Consider the following 18363-nt stretch of genomic DNA (forward strand, 5'->3'; position numbering starts at 1 on the left):
CGCACCGGCCTTTCTGCTCTTCCTCCAGCACGCCAGGCCTGCTCTGTCCTGAGCGTCTGCAGGGACGGTTGGGAGGAGGTTCTTCAAATCACCCACTAAGTCTGGGGGTGGGGCTTGAAAATCTGCATTTCTAGTAAGTTCCCACGAGATGCCGAAGCTGCTGGTGTTCTGGAGAACTCCAGGGGCAAGAATCAGTAACTTTAGGGGGACTCTCCATCTCCCAAGTCTGCAAGGGTCAAGTCCTTAATGAGATCTAGCCAGGTGACTTAAAAGTGTGATCTCTCCTTGTCTCGATTTTTCTCTTGCTTTGAGCCCCTCGCCCTTACTTTGAGCACCTTTTGTCCCCTCCCTGAGCAGTAGGGATCTATACCGTGATTCACTCACTTGTTCGTTTACTGTGTCTCCCACCAACTAGAATGTGAAATCCAAGGCACAGAGCTCTTTATCATCCCAAGAGCTGAACAGACTTTTTTTGAATAGAAATATTTAAATTGAAAATGAATTTAATCCTTTAATTTCCTTAGCAGAATAGAAACCCACTTTTAAAAAAATGTACTAACTACAACTACATGTGCTCATAGGAAAAGAGCACAGCAGTGGGGAAAACAGATTTCTGAGATCGGCTAAACCTGGATTCCTAAGTCAGCTTCAGTATTATGTAAATGGTTAGAATAGATAAATGTACCTGAAATCTCTAGGACAGTTCTCCTCACTAAAGAAGTGCTCAAAAAATATTACTTCCCCTTTGGTATCTCACACCTCCTCCAGCTCACATTTCATTTACACAGCAAGTTAACTAAAAGCCATTCTAGATGGAATTATATATGTTTCTATTTTAATATTTAACATTAAAGCCTTTGCCTAACCTTTCCATAGTACCTTCAGGTGAAAAGTTTTTTCAACCTGTATCAGACATAATGGAGAATAATATTTTGCTGATATTGCAACAATACTTCAAATTCGACCCCCATGAACTGTTAATCATGGGGAGTGTTCATCTGTAAGTACTTCTGGGCAAGAGGCTACCTGAGTTTTGATGGCCTTGCTAAATGGGACCTAAACCTCACTGCAAAACCAAAACCTCCCATTCGTATCAGGAGTATTCTAGAGAAATAGTTTTCACAAACGTGAGTATCCTGCTTTCACAATGATAGTGAAACACAGAAATGGTGTTTATACTGCTCATGCTGCACATTCATGCGTGACCTGGTATTGCTGAAATAGTCTTTATTTCTGAACATTCCAAAAGAGCAGTGTACACAGTAACAGATATTAAGTCCTATACCATAAGAAAGCATTCATTAGTGCAAATGGGTTTTGTAAAAGGTCTATCAAAAAGATTTATTTGCTTTAAAATGCATCCATTTCCAGAAGCATTGTTAACAAAACATTACAGTTTCTCATCCTCTGTAATAAAGTACTGAAAACCAATTGTGGTACAGAAGCAAACATTGCAGGTATTAAGTGCAATGAGCCTGTGATGCCTTTGTAAGTCGGAAACCCATGTATGACAATAAATTAACAATGAAAAAGACAAGACCATCTAACTGCTGTCTGGCTACCTCCTTGCAATGCTTCAGCTTATGTTGTGCTCAGTCAACATAAAATTAGGTCTTTCAAATTGTATGGTGGATTTTTGCTGATAGATCCCTAGAGCTAAAAAAATAGTACCTTACCACAAAAATATTTTTATGGCACAAAATTTAAGTTGTTCCATAGTGGTTCACAGAGGTGTAAAAAGAAATAGGCACAAAAAATAAAATTCCTGTAAACTATAAAAAAGTAAACTTCAAAGCATAAATTATAGAACCTAGTTGTAAATATGCAATGTATTAAAATACAGAACACGTAATGGGAAGATGTTTAGAACACGTAAGTAAATTGAACCAGTTACTTTAAAAAACTCATGGCAAAGAAAGCATTATTGTTACATCTCAATCCTCTCAAAAAGCGTCCAGGTACATAGCAGTTCTACAAAAACCCCCTAGATCTAAATGTCACAATACCGCAACCACGGATCTGAGACTGGTGCGGTATTCGCTCAGGCAAATATTTAAGTGCAATTATTAGTCTCTGGCGCTTGGTCCGTTGAAAAACAATGCAGTAAATATGTTAAAACGCAGAAGGGAAAGAATATCCCGACGTTCACGGTTACCCAGCCAGCTAGGTAACTCGACCCTCATTTCCGCTCCTTTCCCGTGGAAACGCATCAGTAGCAACCGTCTCTCCAGCTTCCGTCCCTCAGAGCGCTGAGCGAAGACAGAGGCTTTGGAGGCTGAAGGAAACTGAGGGCACGGAAAGAGACGGTTAGTACCCTCGCAGGGGTCCCGGCCCTTACTCCGGCCCTCACTCCCGTCTGCTCTCCTCCGCGCACTAGCACTTTCCTGAGCGTGCCTGGGTGCCACGCGCTCACCGGCTGGAAACGCCATTCCCAGCACAGCGCCATGCGTGGGTGGGCGGATGGGGGCGCGTGTACTGCAACATCTCCTTCACGGACAAAGGGTATTTTAAAACCAGAAAGAGAAAGATGAAGTCTTGTCTAGAAACAAACGGGTACTTCCTTGAATGCAAACAGCAAATTCACATGAAGAAATCTGCAACCTTACAAATAATAAAGATGTGCCTATGATACTGGCAAAGAATAATACCCAGTGTTTGCCTAAGTTTGGGGAAACGTCCTCCCTTTAGAGAAGATTAGTTTGGAGACCTATTCAAGGACAAATGGAGGGGTCACCATAACCTACATCCATCAAATACTGGGATTCTATTTGCCATGAATATAACACACAGCCGTATTTACAGGGGGAGAATAAGCCAGAATTTATTAAACATGCAACAAAATGCTTCCTATCTGGGTAACAGGACTAGGAGGTCACTCATTTATGTGTTTAATAGTTTCTGAATTTTTTATCTGAGCATTATTACTTCTAATCGGAAAATATTTACACGTATTAACACACAAAGAAGGAAGAACTGCTTGCTCGCGCATCATCCCCTTCCACGCGGTCACAGTGGTCCATCCCCCTCCTCCTCCAAAGCCTAGTTCCTTGTCGGGAGTGGTCTGTGGTTACTGCCTCCGCTGTCTCCTCTTCCCAAACTATCCTGGAGCCACTGCTATGGAATTCTTACTGATCTAGAACACTTCAAGATCTCCAGTTCAAGAAGGGTACATCATGACCACGAACTTGTCTCATATGTGCCTTGCAACTAATCTGAAGTTTTAAAAAAAATTCCAGCGGGACCCTTACTAAACTTACCAACACAAGCTAACAAAGGCCCAGCTCCGTAAGACTGTGAGCAGGTGTCCATGCGTACAGCTGCCCAACGTGTTTGCTTATTTTGATAAAATTATTGCTTCGACAAATATTTACAATTGATCCTGTGCTAGGCCTAGTCCTTAGCCTTGGGGTTTTATATTCATGAACACTCCCTTCCTCCGTTCCCATGAAGCTCCCATTCTAGAGAGGCCAGTCAGACCATAAACTAGTAAGGGAGCAGACTCTCTACTCCCTCAAGCGGTGATCAGTGCTGGGGGGGTGGGGGGTGGGGTGTAAAAGGAGCTACAACTGCCCCTGGAGTTGCACTTGTGCACAGAGGGGTCATCTGAGCGAAGTCCTGGAGGGAAAAACCTGGGGGAAGGAAAATACACAAAAGCTCTGGAGACGGAGCTTACCTGGTAAATTAAAGCAAACTGTGGCGCATCGGGAGTGAAGTGAGGAGGGAGGAAGGGACACCCCCGCCCCAGCACTTTCCAGAAGGAGGAGGTCAGAGGTCAGGCCATGAAGGGCAGCGTGCCAGAGACACCAAAAGGGAGGCTCGTTCCCTAGCAGTTTCCAATTTCAAGCTGCAAAAGAGGTGGTGGAGCGAACAGAGGTTCCTACCTTCTAACAGGCTGTGCAATTTTGCTTCGAGGCAGGTTACTCCCGTTTATTGCCAGTGAAGGTCTGGGAAGCGCACTGCGGCCCATCGTCCCCGACACGGCGGCCGCTTTGTTTGGTGTGGGGATGCCTGTGCTGGAATATGGCTGGAGGCCGTTGGACAAAGGCATGCTGCCGCCGCCGCCCTGCACAGTGGGACTCACGTAGGCCGTGGCTTTCAAAGGCTGCCGCACAGACACTGGGAAATGCCCCACGCTGTGCATTCTGTGCTGAAGCTGTCCTGGGGAGGGAACTAGAAAGGAAGAGGACAGGGACGAGAGCGAAAACTTTTACTGCTACCCAACTGAGGACATGTACCTTACATTCTAGACCAAGTAGGGTCTGAAAGGTAATATACAGAGAGAAATGAAATGTGGGTTCCAGACAGCTTCAAGTACTAGAAAATTCTAATTCTTGACACGTCTCCTGTTCTGCCAATCAGCAACATTTCTGAGCACCTAACTATATCTAGAAGCCACATCTAACAACAGCTTCCTTTCCTTTAACGAACAGAACCATCCCTGAGTTCTCACAGGACAGTTCCTTCCTTGCTTGCATCGAAGACATGACGATGTTCCTGATGGTTGCTCTGGGGATGGTTTCATGAAAATAAAACCAGGGGACAATACTGTGATGATGGGAAGACAGAGGTGACATCACTTGGTCACGAACATGGCACTGACCGATCTCCTAGGGTTGGTGGGAAGAGTAAAGGAGTTAATCCACATAAAGCCTTACAGTGGGGCCTGACACTTGGTAACCACTCAACTAGTGCTATTATTACCTTGAGAACAGCAAAATCTGTAAGACGAAGGGAGCTCTCTGGGGAAGAACTCTTAAAAACTGCATCAATATACTTACACACCCAACATTTTCTAAAACGGTTTAACTGATTTTGAACTTAACCATAAAATAGGAAGGGAGAAAGACAAAGAAAAATGTCTGTTGTTTTATTTAATGTCTCTTGAATTATTTTCTTAAAAAATTAGTTTTGCTCAAGTGTCAGGTGAAATCCGTGCACAGGGATGCGGACACACATGTACAGCAGTCAACACTCAATGCAAACTAAGGTCTACACAAGATCCTGCTGTAGTTTCGGTCCCACCGAGTTTTTGTGACACTGTAAAACTTCTGTCAGTTGACAGATAATAATCTCTAAGTTCCTTTCCAACCAATTCTACAATTCCTTAATTAGGTAGCTTTCAACCATGAATATTTCGATACACTGGCTCATCAGGTGTTAACAAATGCACCACACAAATGCAGGAAGTTAAAAGGGGAAACCAGGGAAGGAAGGGATATGTAAGGATATACGGGCACTCTGTACTTCTTCATTGCTCAGTAAGCCTAAAACTGCTCAGAAAAAAGTCTGAATTTAAAAATTCAATGTGAATTGGGCTCAATTTCTTTTGAAAAACATAATACATATAAAGTATATAAATCCTAAGTCTAGCACTCAATTTTCAAAGTGAACACACTGTGGAACCACCAGTCACACCAAGATATAGAGCATTACCTGCACCCCAGAAGGCTCTCCTCCCCCTTCCCACTCACTGTTCCCATAATGGTAACAGTTATTCTCACTTTATCACCACAGATTGGTTATTCCTACTCTGAACTTTATATAAATGTAATTATACAGTACGGTCTTGGGCTTCTTTCACTCAACATCGTGTGTTTGAGATTCAACCATGTTGTCTGCACTGCTATGTAGTATTTGGTTGTATGAATGTCACAATCTGCTTGCCCGATGATGAAAGGCTGGGTTATTTCCAGTTTGGGGTTTTGTGAACATTCTTGAATATATTTCAGTGTTCATATGCACTCATTATGTAAGGTATATTCCAAATTCTATAACCATCAGTATAAATGAAGTCAGCAAAGTCACTGGATGCAATATCAAAATACAAAAAACTGTTTCTAAATATCAGCAAAGCAGAAACTAAAATTTAAAAGAACACTACCTATAAAAACATTTAAAAAAATCAGATACTTAGAAATAAATTTAACTGTGGTGCAGAAAACTTCCATATAAAGAAGCTACACTTTGCTGGGAGACATCGAAGAAGATCTAAATGAAGAGAGGTGCCATGTTAATGAATTAGAAGAATATCATGAAGAGTCCATTCTCCTAAAATTTATCTACAGATTCACTGATGTCCCAATCATTATCATTCGAAACGAAATTACACAAGTTACTCAGGAAAAGCATCCTATGAATTCTCCTATACACAATGTCTATACTCTACTCGAGTATTTTAAAAGAAGTGGAAAAACTGATGAGTTAAACAGACAAAATCCCAATTGTACAAATAAGAAAACAAGAATCAAAGAATACATAACTTATCCAAGAACTTACGATTAAGACCCAAACTCAAATTTTTTTTTCTTTTTTTTTTTTTTTAACTGCAAATCCAGTGGTTTTCCTTCTGTATCACACTGCCTTTTCAATGTTATCTTACCTTTGTGTTTCCCAGGAAGTGAAATGGCCCAGAACTAGGGATCGTCAGGATATAAACTTATATTGTATAGAAAATAATCACTTGGAATGCTTTCGAATAAAAGTAAATGAGAAGAGAATCCTTAGATCTGAGAGAAGTGTATGATTGACCTTCTCTTACACAGCAGTGCTCTGAACGGTTTTTCTTCTCTCGTTATCTTGTTATACTGCTTGACTTTCAAACATTTTCTTTTTACACTGATGAATGGGCATTCTCCTATAAAGAAAAATTTCCCCTTCTCCGTTTATGTATTTTGTCTATTAAATGTGGAACTGTAATTATTTATTTTGCTCTACTGGTTAGAATCCTTTTGAATTAATTTTTTTCCCTGGCTTCAGTGGTCACAGATTTGGTCACTGGGCACTTCTGACATATCCCCATCAGTCTTTGAGCACTTCCATCAAAACCGGCCACTCTCTGTTGTGGACATTCTATTCTGGGTTCCATACATTGTTCTGGCACTCAAATCATGCTATTAACCCAAATGGAGTCAGAGTTAACAAAAAGTCCTCATCATGACCACATGTGCTACTGTCAAAACTATACTTTCCCATTCTACACGAATACTATTGACTCTTGCACTCAACTAGAGAACTGTGTACTTACGACAAATGTCATCATGATCTAATCTGGCTGGTTTCCCCAGCTGCCTCATGTGAAATAGTAGCTCTCCCTTTCCCACCATTAGCAAATTCCCTAAGTTGTCTTCTGTGTCTTTACACAAGTCGTTAATTCCAATATTAACAGATCAAGGCCTAAGATGTGGCCCTGTGGCATTCATTTACTCATGCATTCAAACTCATTAAATACCAGGCAGGGTGCCAGGTAGGGGGCGCAGAAAATCAGCTAAGCTAGGGCTCAAGCCCAGAGGGATCTGATGAGCGAGTATGGAAGATAAATATAGAGACTGTGAAATATGACACACTGGGGGGAAAAACAAGGTAAGCACCAAAAATTGAATCCATCCCAGATCTGCTTCAGGGGTTTATGGGGAAGTCTATTAGGGTCATCAGTGGAGCCTTTTCAAAGGGTGTGTGGTGTTTGGGCTGCAGGATAAAGGTAAAGAGCAACAAACTGCATACAGAAAGGGAAAGAATGGCACACAGGAGTCAAAATACGTTTGTAGTTAAAAGACCAACTCTGAGGTCATCAGAACAGTTTTCTAGCTCTATTCCTTTACCTGCATGGCCCCGTGCAAACTGTTACTTTATCTGTGTACTCATGTGCAAAATGGGAACAAGGACAGAAACCACCTCATAGGGTTGTTGGCAGAACTGAGCCAGAAATTAGATATAAACCAGTTAGCACAGTTCCTCGTGCTCAGTAAATGTTGCCATTTTGAAATGAAAAACCGTCACGTGTGGGGAAAATGCCACTTGAGCCCCAAAACTGGAATCCGAGGGAAAAGGGCTTCAAACCACTCTGGGTGCAGATTTAGACATCTGGTTGATGACTGCTGGCCAGCCCACTCTGAACACACATCGGGCCTCCTACGTTTGGGCCACATCTGACCCTCAGTCCGCCTCCCAGGGGTTGTTCTCAGACTTAACCCCAACTACCCACATAAAAAGCATGAGTCGGAATGGGACGGGGACAATTGGAACCATCACATCCCCACACAAAATAAAAACACATGAACACGAGATTTCACGCTCACCGCATTGCTCACTGCTGGGTAAAATGTACGGAGAATGAATGACAGACTGTGTGGTAAGCTGAAAAGGGGGCAGGTAAATACTACTCTACACACTAAAACAGAACTTCCTTTTGGGAGGAACAAACCTCTGGACTGGTAAACAACAAGACCAAAGTGACAGCGAGACTGAATATGCATTCTTCAGAGTAAAGGCATCGAGCAGATATAGCTAGAAAGGGGCAGATCTGCGAGGAAAACACAGGTAAGTTTTGTTTATATGATTAGGGAACACATTAATCATCATGTAGTACTTCTGCTATTCTTGGATAGAGAAGATTAAATATAATTTACTAATTATTAATTCATTAACAAATGCACTGATGAAAATACTAAACTGTACTGGTGAAGTTAAAAAAAAAAGTCATGAGAAGAGTTTCCTGCTATGTCCTCAAAAGAAAAAAAAATGGAATAAGATTTTTCTAATTGTGTTACAACTAAAACTTACTTAAAAAAAATTAACAAATTGTCATACTTACTGCAAGACTGTATTCTTGAAATCCCATTTCCGGCTCCATGCAAGCTCGAGTCAAAACTCTGACTATTTCTCACGGTGACTGGTGAGCCAGCATTGCTAGGGACAGCAGTCGTACTTGGCATCCGAGCTAGATTAGGCATACTTCTCCGGAGCTTGTCTAGAAGAGAAAAGAATTCTAGTTAAAAATCATAAGGCTTATGCCAACTAAATTACCAGCTTTCAAAAGTAAACATAAATGATAGTAAGCTCAATAACATAAAAATCATCACATGTGTTATGAACGGTAACAAGCTACCACAGAATTAACCTTCTGTATGGAGAATACACTATCTCCAGAAAGGTTCTACCAAATAAACTTTTTTTTTTTAAAGTGTTCTATAAAAAGAAGTAGGGATTAGCTAATCAATTAGCTATTTGTTTCTATACAGTAAGTGGATAAAATTGTATCAAAGTGAGGTTAGAGAATCATCTGACAGCCACTTAGTTAGAAATTGTTATGTATTAATTAACAAAAAAACCTAGAAGTGTCAAATCCAACACTTACTTTATCTTTTGCTAGCATAGCAAAATGGAAAGAATGATTAAAATTCTACCTTGATGTGTTCTGAGATACCCACTCATCACATCACTATGACCCCATTAAGTTCTGGAAAGTTTTAACTAGGAGCATGCCCCTAAACTTCTGATACCTGAAAAAGAGACGGCTTCTGTGTCACTCTCCTTGCTGAGTCCGTGTTCTGCCACAAAGGGGCAGCAGAGAGCCGTCCACAGACCTCAGTGCAGCGCTGTAAATTCAATGCGGGGGTGGGGTGGGGGGGGCTCCAAACTAAAGTACGTGTAACAGGTCACTCACTCAAGCTCACAAAACAAAGGATCTATTTGCATGCTAAGCAAAAACTCCGTGCTCAAGTACAAAACTGGATTCATGCCCTCCTCCCCTTTACACACAGCTCCTTCTACACTTACTCAGACCTGCAGGTTACACCTTAACCAGCAAGCAAGTCCTCTAATCCAGAAACCGGGGCCATCTCCTCAGATTCACCTCCCTTCTATACCCTCAGCCCCAAGTCCTGTCAGTTCTAAGAGTTAATGACTCTTCCACTTCATCTGGTTCGGACCACGTTATCACCCACATTTTCACGATATCCTCTTACTTGGTCTCCATGCACCCTGTCTTGCTCTTCTGACCCATCTTCCACACAGCCTGCTCCACTCTTCCTCGAGCACAAGCGCACTCCCAGTCACCCGCTTAAAACCTTCCAATTACTCTCCCACCTTCATCTGAAAGCCCCTGGGCATGGCTGACCAAGGTATCAGCTCCTGTCCTTCTTCCCCAGCCTTATCTCCTGCTACTGCCACCCCTCAGTCTACTTGCCTACCACAACGGATGAGCCAAGTTCCCAAATGCTCCACATTCTCCTGCACCTGTGACATGCTGGTCAACCCTCCACCCCCCCCCCCCCCCCCCCCGCGCCGGCCACGCTTCCCCACTTTGTGGAGTGAACGAATGAATGGGGACACGAGAATTCACTGTGCACATGGCTCCATGCCAGGCACCCTCGGAAATGTGGGGGATACCACAGTGTACTATAGATACACTCCCTGACTCTGAGTTTTATTGTCTAGGCCATGGTTTCGCAATCTTTTTTCCATTATCGAGCCTAAGAAGAAAACCTAAAATAAATTTAACGTTAAATCTTGTTTCTCCCAGATGGAACAAATTAAATATTGAAAACAGCATTCTGAAACTCTGAAACATTTTGAACTTCGGAGGACCATAAACCATTGTAATATCTCATGCTTTTCACTCACGCCTCACTCACCAAGATAGTTTCAATTTTATTGGTATATGCCCTGAAGCACTAAGAGACACGTATCAGGACACACAAGTTTGTGGTCACTTTCAAGTACAAATGATGTACTTGAACACTAATCCAAAATGTGTCCAAGGGCAAAACCAGACTCATCTCTTCTTTCCCCCCCCTCTTTGCACTGCTCATTCTACATTACTTATACCCGGCTGTACAGGAACAGGGCTGTAGCCCTGTCCAGCAATTTTTGTCTCCTTGGGGTAGTCTAGGGGAAAGAAAATTAAACAAGTGTAGTAAGTATACTTACATAAGAAGCCTAAGAAAGCGTAACAAGAAATTATAAAGAGCACTAGGACAGGAGACCAAAAAGAATCCTAATCGACCTAGCTAACTTCTTCTATATAGCTCCAACATAAGATACCTACCACCCCCACACCAGGTCCTCACTCCCTGTGCATACTTCTAGAGAAATTATGCTCAGATACTGCCAGGGACTGTTAGATTTCTTGACCACTTTCCTCATTATCTCCTTGAGGCCTGTTTTTAACAACCACAGGTCTTATATTCCCAAATTTTTGTTAAAATTCCTAACTCCAGGGGCGCCTGGGTGGCTCAGTCGGTTAAGCGGCTGCCTTCGGCTCAGGTCATGATCCTGGGGTCCTGGGATCGAGCCCCACATCGGGCTCCCTGCTCAGCGGGGAGTCTGCTTCTCCCTCTGCTTCTCCCCCTGCGTGTGCGTTCTCTCTCTCTCTGTTTCTCTCCACCTCCCCCGCCCCGTCAAATAAATAAAGCTTAAAAAAGAAAAAAAGTTCCTAACTGCAGGCAGGAGGCATTTAATACATTCCGCAAATGTTATTTAGGTGTATGCTGGCAGAGGGTGTGGGGTAGGAGAAATGAGAGAGAATAAATCTTAGAGTCGACATCTAGATCTTCTGAATCACAATAACTGGCATAAAAAGTGAGCCGCTATCAGTGCAAGACTAAATTACTTTGACTATATATATTTAGGCTGAAGGGTGGCACAGGGAAAGAATTATAGCTATTGAGAATATGAATTGTGTTTCTGTACCTCTAAGTTTCCAAACTATTTACCATAAAAGTTTTCATGTATCTAGTTGAAAAGTAGTATCATAAACATCTGTTATGTTTTCCACCTAGATATACTAGTTGTTTTCATTCTGCCATAATTAATTCACCTCCATACATATACACTTGTTCGCTCTTGTTAAGCCACAAAAAAGCTGCAGACATCTTGACACGTGAACCCTAACTGCCCTCTCCCTCAATTTTAATATGATGCCATGACTTCCATTAAGCCCACGGAATACATTTTCTTCCCGATAGTTTGAGCTTTAATAAATTAGTCAGTATGACATTCCTTAGCTGCCACTGTTTCCCTTTAAATTTTAAATCTGAAAATTCTATCAAATTACAATACTGTCATGACATGTAAACAAATTAACAACAGTTTTTAATAATCCATACACAAAACTTTCCACACATCAAGAATGTCTTTCATAAGCTTTTTCCCCTAAACCACAATCAATCAAGGTTCACACCTTAGTTGTGGTGGATAGGTTTTTAGTCTGTTCATCTAGATGCATCTGCCTTTCAAAACCAATCTTTATTCCTGTGAGCATCAAGTCAGTCCCACAAAGTTTTAAATCTGAAATATGCTCTTAAAAATAAAGGCTTCCGGGTGCCTGGGTGGCTCAGTTGGTTAAGCGACTGCCTTCGGCTCAGGTCATGATCCTGGAGTCCTGGGATCGAGTCCCGCATCGGGCTCCCTGCTCAGCGGGGAGTCTGCTTCTCCCTCTGACCCTCCCCCCTCTCATGTGCTCTCTCTCTCTCTCATTCTCTCTGTCTCAAATAAATAAAATCTTTAAAAAAAATAAATAAAGGCTTCCAAGTGTAAACATTTAGAACAACTCCTCCAGGAGCTAAGCTGTGATCTCTAAGCTGTGTTAGGGATCATCTGGAAATGAGGTACACTTTCCTGTCAAACAATTTGGAACATATTAATGACCATATATACTTTAATATTCAAGGAATCAAAAATAACACTCTATTTCTATCTTCCCAAAAAACCAGTAATTTATCCTCAAGTACTGAGACGCAGCAGGGAAACTGGAGGAATAGACCAAGGAAAGAATTCAAATGAGTTTTCTCATATTAAAGTAGCAGCAAGACTTACCACTCTAGGAAACACAGACTAAAGAATCTTTGGCAATAAAGGAGATACTCGGTTACCACCAATCCGATCTGGCCTTCCACAATCAATACAGGGTACAAGGGAGGGCCTTGGGCTAACAGTGCTTACATCATGCCACCGACAATCCCTGCCCAGTCAACTCCCTTGACATTGAGTAAAGATCCTACAAGATTTAGTCATTTTTCACATCTGGCAAATTATTCCAAATATGCTCCTTTTGATTCTATATCCCCTATAAATCGTCCCATAACTTTGAAGAGCCCTCTCTTCTGAATCTAGGCAGTGTAGGAGCTATGGAAGCAATAAACATAAATATGCATTTCTGGTTTTTTAAATTATTTTTAAATGAATCAATGATTTAACAATTCTTCTCTCCTATCTGTATTATTTTGGTAATTTAGAAAGATATTCTATAGTTTCAAAGTTACCATTCTTATTTCACAATTTTGTTCAAATGATATTCTGTGGTAACAAATGGAGGCTCAGCTATCTGAGTCGTATCTATATACTGGGGGTGGGGGGGACAGGGGCAGAGGGAGAGAGAGAATTCCAAGCTGGCTCCACATCCAGCACAGAGTGCAACACGGGGCTCCGTCTCACGACCCCAAGATCATGACCTGAGGCGAAATCAAAAGCTGGACGCTTAATCGACTGAGCCAGCCAGGTGCCCCAGTGAGTCCTATTTCTTAAAAAAAGGCATGTGGGAAGGGAGAGTGACAACCTTTATTCCCTTTCTTCAGTACTTTTACTCTAGGCAAAATAATGGTCATTGTTTCATTTCTTCCTTAGGTTGGGAGAATACGCCACCAGATGGTTTGATGTGAGCTTACACCTAAGTTTTCCAAGAAAAAGGTACTATTTGGCCACATTTTATAGTCAAAGAAATCCAAGTTTACAGACCCGAGAAACCTGTAAAAGGCGTTAAGTGGGAGGACGGGACTGGACTCCAGACTGTGCCCTCACCGCCAAGTTAAGTAGACCAGTCCAATGCAGACGACGGCCGTTGTAGGCCGTTGTCCTTTGTATGTGGAGACCAGAGCTTTTAGGAAAAACAAAACCACTACAGTCGGGACACGAAGCTGTGATAGGTCTCCGCTTTCCTAATGGGAACCATCATAGCACAGCTCCCAGGAAACCTAATCCTTTTCATCGTGGTGTTTCGTGTAAGGTGAAACCACTTTTCTAAGGTAAAACAATGACCTGCTGACAACACTGCTCAAGATGCCGAGCTGGCACCTGCTGGGCAGCGAGGCTGGGGCGTCCTGAGACACCTGACAACCTTTACAGCAACAATTCTACGGGCCCTTTTCCGCAAGTTTAAAACGAGGCCGACTTTCATTAAGCACATGCTTTTGAAAAGCATGTGCTTGAAAAGCACTGCTTTTCTGATATGATGAGCTTTAATAAGTGGAGTTACTATGACATTCCTTGGCTGCCCCTTTTTTCTTTCAAATCTGAAATCTCAAGGTCCTAAAAGGGAAATTATGACTAAAATGTTCAATATTTTCAAATGATCTCTCAGTCAGCATGAAAAATACAAGTACAGAAGAAGAAAAGATGAAAACTAAAAACATGGTGACAGGTGATCACAAATACAATCTGTATTTGGCCTTGCAGTACTTTTACGTGAGCTGCTTAATCACTCCTGGGCCCAGAAATGGTGCTATATGATAATTAGACGCTGTAATTATAAATCTGGTTTTTTCCTCCATATTATATAGGATTTGTGTGTGAAAAGTCTGGCTGGTCATTAGTATAAAAGCATACCAGGCTTAGGAGAGTACATGATTGTTCTCCCTACAGTGTGTTGGAGGTCAAGGACTGTAAGTCCTGGAGTGGGGAAGGAAGACAGATGGCAAAGAGGGAGAAAGGAAAAAATACAAGAGATGACACGTTCTCTGACCCTCCATGTTGACGTTGGGGCAGATCAACTTCCCATTATCAAGCCAAGTATCAGCCTCCTTATCCCTCCTGCTACACAGACCTTTCTTCTAGATGTCACAAGGAAAGACATCCAAACGTGCCCTGAATCTGGATGGGCATGTTCCCCCTGCATCACTCCGTGCCAGGAACGGCCGGGAGAGACTGGGGTGAGGCACAGGTAAGGAGCCACAGCTCACGGGGCTCCCCGGTGAACACCACAGCACCACCAGCCCGTCCTGCCCTGACCGAGCCGCCGCACACAGACACCCCCCACGCATGGCCCGTTCGGTGTTGGCTACTTCATGGTGGTGTTTTCTGAAGCCGTAGGTCTGTAAATCTGGGACATATCATCAGACGCTGGGCAATTTTAGATTTAAACTTAGACCAAACTGATCAGGTCTTGAAGACATACTTCATAAATCTGGGAAACATTTACTAATTATTTACACTGACCTTAAAACCATTTCTTAATCACACATGAAAGATCAAAGCACATTAAACACCGAAGGGCACACATAACCTACCTCCATTGGTCCGATTTGGTTGCTGATCTGGAGTTTGGGCTTGAGGTGAGTAATACTGTTGCTGCTGGTAATTACTTGAAGGAAAATACTGGGAACTGGGGCTCCTCCTACACTCCCGAATGCTGGAGAAAGTCTGTGAGTGGGGAATGCCTCTTTGGAAAGGTGAACACCTTGGAAGACGAGGCTGAGGTGGTGGCAAATGATCAAATTCTTCCTCGTCCTCCAGACTGAAGCGATCATATTCTTGATCACTACACGTCCCTTTTTTTCCTGAATTCAGTGACACACTGGAGCTATGTCTGGACACAGATGCTGAGGTGGAAGCGTAATCTTGCCTGAGACCTAGGACAACAAGGAACAGTATTGCCTCAGGAGATGTTTCAGTCTAGCAAAAATCAAGTTGCAATTAAGGATCGGAAGAAAACGTGCTCTAGACAAATAATTCAAATGAAGACCCGTTATCCTGTTCATAGTTTATTAAGTCCCAAGAAAACAGATACATTTACCCAACAAACAGGTGTCTAATACTAGGCTGTACTGTTCTGTAAAAAGACTACCCCGATTCCAGAGAAGACTAAATATACTGCCACAGTTCATCGGTCAGTGTCTGTCAATACCCCCAAATGATCCCTTCTGAAATCTGGAGAGATACCTAGGAGAAGCTACCCATTATCATTATGAATAGCATGTTATGGGTTAGACAGTTAAAACAATCAAATCTCCTCCCAGGGAGGAACTCCTGTCCTTCATCCCCAGCTTTCAAAGTCAAAGCAAACAAAGTTCAAAACCTGGGGTACAAAATATTCTCTTACAAGGTCGCCTCTCTGTTCTACTTGTTACTAATATTATCTTTTTCAAAGCATCCTGACACTTCAATAATTCAATGGTTTTGGGTCAGCCCAAATGACAACCATCTAAAAATAGACTGGAAGTTTCTAGTTATTCACGTCATTGCCAATACCACAATTTTTTTTAAAGAAGGAAAGGACATTAATCGTTTAGCCATATGTTTTCAGAACAACTCGCTGTTATTTTACTACTACTGAATAATAACATAAAACCATCACTTTGCCCCTCAGAATGTTATCTTATTAAACTCTCCATAAGCATGACAGTGTTTCTCATAATAGCCCTGACTAATTCTGAAAGCAGGAAATGGCCATGCTTCAATGAAAGGATAGTTGGCTGTTTCTACTTTATGCTGACCTGAAAAGGTAATTCCAGAACAAGCCTAACCCCTCCAGTGCTCGGCAGCTCACTGTGCGTTTTGATGCCCTTATAATACCCTTGCAGTAGTTCATTCCTAGATGACTGGTTAACTTTACTGCAGAACCAGTGATAAGCTGTCCCAGTTCAATTATCTTCTCTTCTACCATTATTTATCCTGAGAAGTTTATCAATGCATTTTAACTGAGCCTATATTAAGATAACTATAGACTTACATGCAGTTCAAAGAACTAATACAGAGGTTGCTTATGCACTCTGCCCAGTTTCCCCCAACGGTAGCATTTTGCAAAATTACAGAATAATATGACAACTGGGATATTGTGATATAAACCCATCTTGTTTAGATATTCCCAGTTTTACTCAGGTACATGTATTAAGTTCTATACATTTTAGGATCTGTAGGATCAAATGTAGGATCAAATATCTACCACCAGTGTCAAAATACTGAACTCCAAAAACTCACAAAACAACAAAAATCCCTTGTGCTGCCCTTTCATCACATCTACCTCCCTCCCGAGATCCCACATCCTGTCTCTAACCCCCATCCCCCACTCATCTGTCCTCCCATTTCTAAAATTTTCTCATTCTCAAATGTTATATAAATGGAATTACGGCAGTATGAAATCATCTTTTCTCACTCAGCATTATTCCTGGGAGAGTCGTCCAAGACGCCGCCTGCATCAACAGTCCACTCCTCCTTACTGCTGAGTAGTGGTACTCCAGGGTATGTGGCGCCCCAACCTCATGAACCATGCACCGCCTGAAGGGCATCTGAGTTCCTGCCAGTTCGGGGCTATTACGAATAAAGCACCACAAACATATACAGCTATTTGTGTGAACACAAATTTCCACTATTCTGGGAAAAGTGCCCAAGACTGCAACCGGCAGGCAACTTGCTGGGGCCTATGGAAATCGCATGGTTAGTTTTTTAAGAAATGGACAAACGGTTTCCACAGTAGCTATACCACAATGTCTTTATAATGTATTCTGATCAATGTCTTTATATATAATGTATTTTGTATGTTCTAACACCTTCCGATGCCCACAAGAGCCTGAGAAGCACTAACTGGCCCACCTACAAGCTAGGGGAGTATGAGAAAAAGCATCTAATGTTTACCCATTACCTGGGGAGAAATGCCCGAGCCTCCCTACCTCCTTACATTTCAAGCAGAAGCCTCTAGTTTAAGAAGTTTTCTACTTTAAAAAGAACATACTTTCTTCTTGGAGACGAGCCATGATCTGAACGTCAGTGAGATCCTGTAACTTATATCCCATGGAGATAGAATCATCTTCCAATTCCGAAGTGCTCAGCTCACTGTCTATAGAGGACTGGGGACTGAGAGGGGAGCCCCTGGAGGTGTAACCTAAAACACAAAGGAAATACGTTTATTATTTAGCCTGAAGAACTGATATCGACATCATGCCTAACAATTCCTGTATCAAGTCAGCAATTTTTTCCCTAGTTCCAGGTCACCCAAAAGTGACCAACACGTCACCATTTACCAGCGAGACAATATGCATATCTTTCACATGTTCATAATTCACATATGCAAAACCATTTGTTTTCAAATTCAATTTTCACAATTTAAAAAAAATCACTCTGTACTACACACCAAAAAAAAATTGTTAAGAGAGTAGATGGAGTTATTTTTTACCACATTAAAAAAACAAACTATATATATATATATATCTATCTCACCAGTGGTGAAATCTGCATCCCATTAGATAAATATATATCTAAAGGCATTATATAAGAATACATATCCATGTTCACTTTCAATTAATAATCAGATATGCTTGTCTCTGGTAGTAATTGATTATTAAATTATAACCTGGTCCATTTTTCGAACAGGTACAAGAACATCACACAGAAAAGGCACGCATATATACACAGAAGCATATCCAAAACCTTAATAAAGGACAGAGCACAGTAGTCACAGGAGACCCGTAGTCACCCACGAAAGTAAAAAAAGCAATGGCTTGGGTAAGAGAACGAAGGAAGAAAGGACCCAAAGGGAGAACAGCTGTAGGAATGGAATCACACCAACGCTGACACAAATAAGGAAAGGAAGAGAAC

General features: G+C 41.9%; 1 protein-coding gene across 1 annotated transcript in view; it reads right to left on the reverse strand.

Annotated features, from left to right (window-relative positions):
- Positions 1 to 2209: 2209 nt before the first annotated feature.
- SLAIN1 (SLAIN motif family member 1) overlaps positions 2210 to 18363 on the reverse strand; it is a 56431-nt gene continuing 40277 nt past the window's right edge. The window contains exons 3-7 of the mRNA XM_044913465.1: positions 17501 to 17650; positions 15060 to 15401; positions 8591 to 8746; positions 3882 to 4170; positions 2210 to 2285 (exon numbers count right to left, since the gene is read on the reverse strand). Of these exons, the coding sequence (XP_044769400.1) occupies positions 2210 to 2285; positions 3882 to 4170; positions 8591 to 8746; positions 15060 to 15401; positions 17501 to 17650 (1013 nt within the window). The remainder of the gene's footprint in view (positions 2286 to 3881; positions 4171 to 8590; positions 8747 to 15059; positions 15402 to 17500; positions 17651 to 18363) is intronic.

This window comes from Neomonachus schauinslandi, chromosome 3, assembly GCF_002201575.2.
Source record: "Neomonachus schauinslandi chromosome 3, ASM220157v2, whole genome shotgun sequence".
Taxonomy (NCBI): Eukaryota; Metazoa; Chordata; class Mammalia; order Carnivora; family Phocidae; genus Neomonachus; species Neomonachus schauinslandi.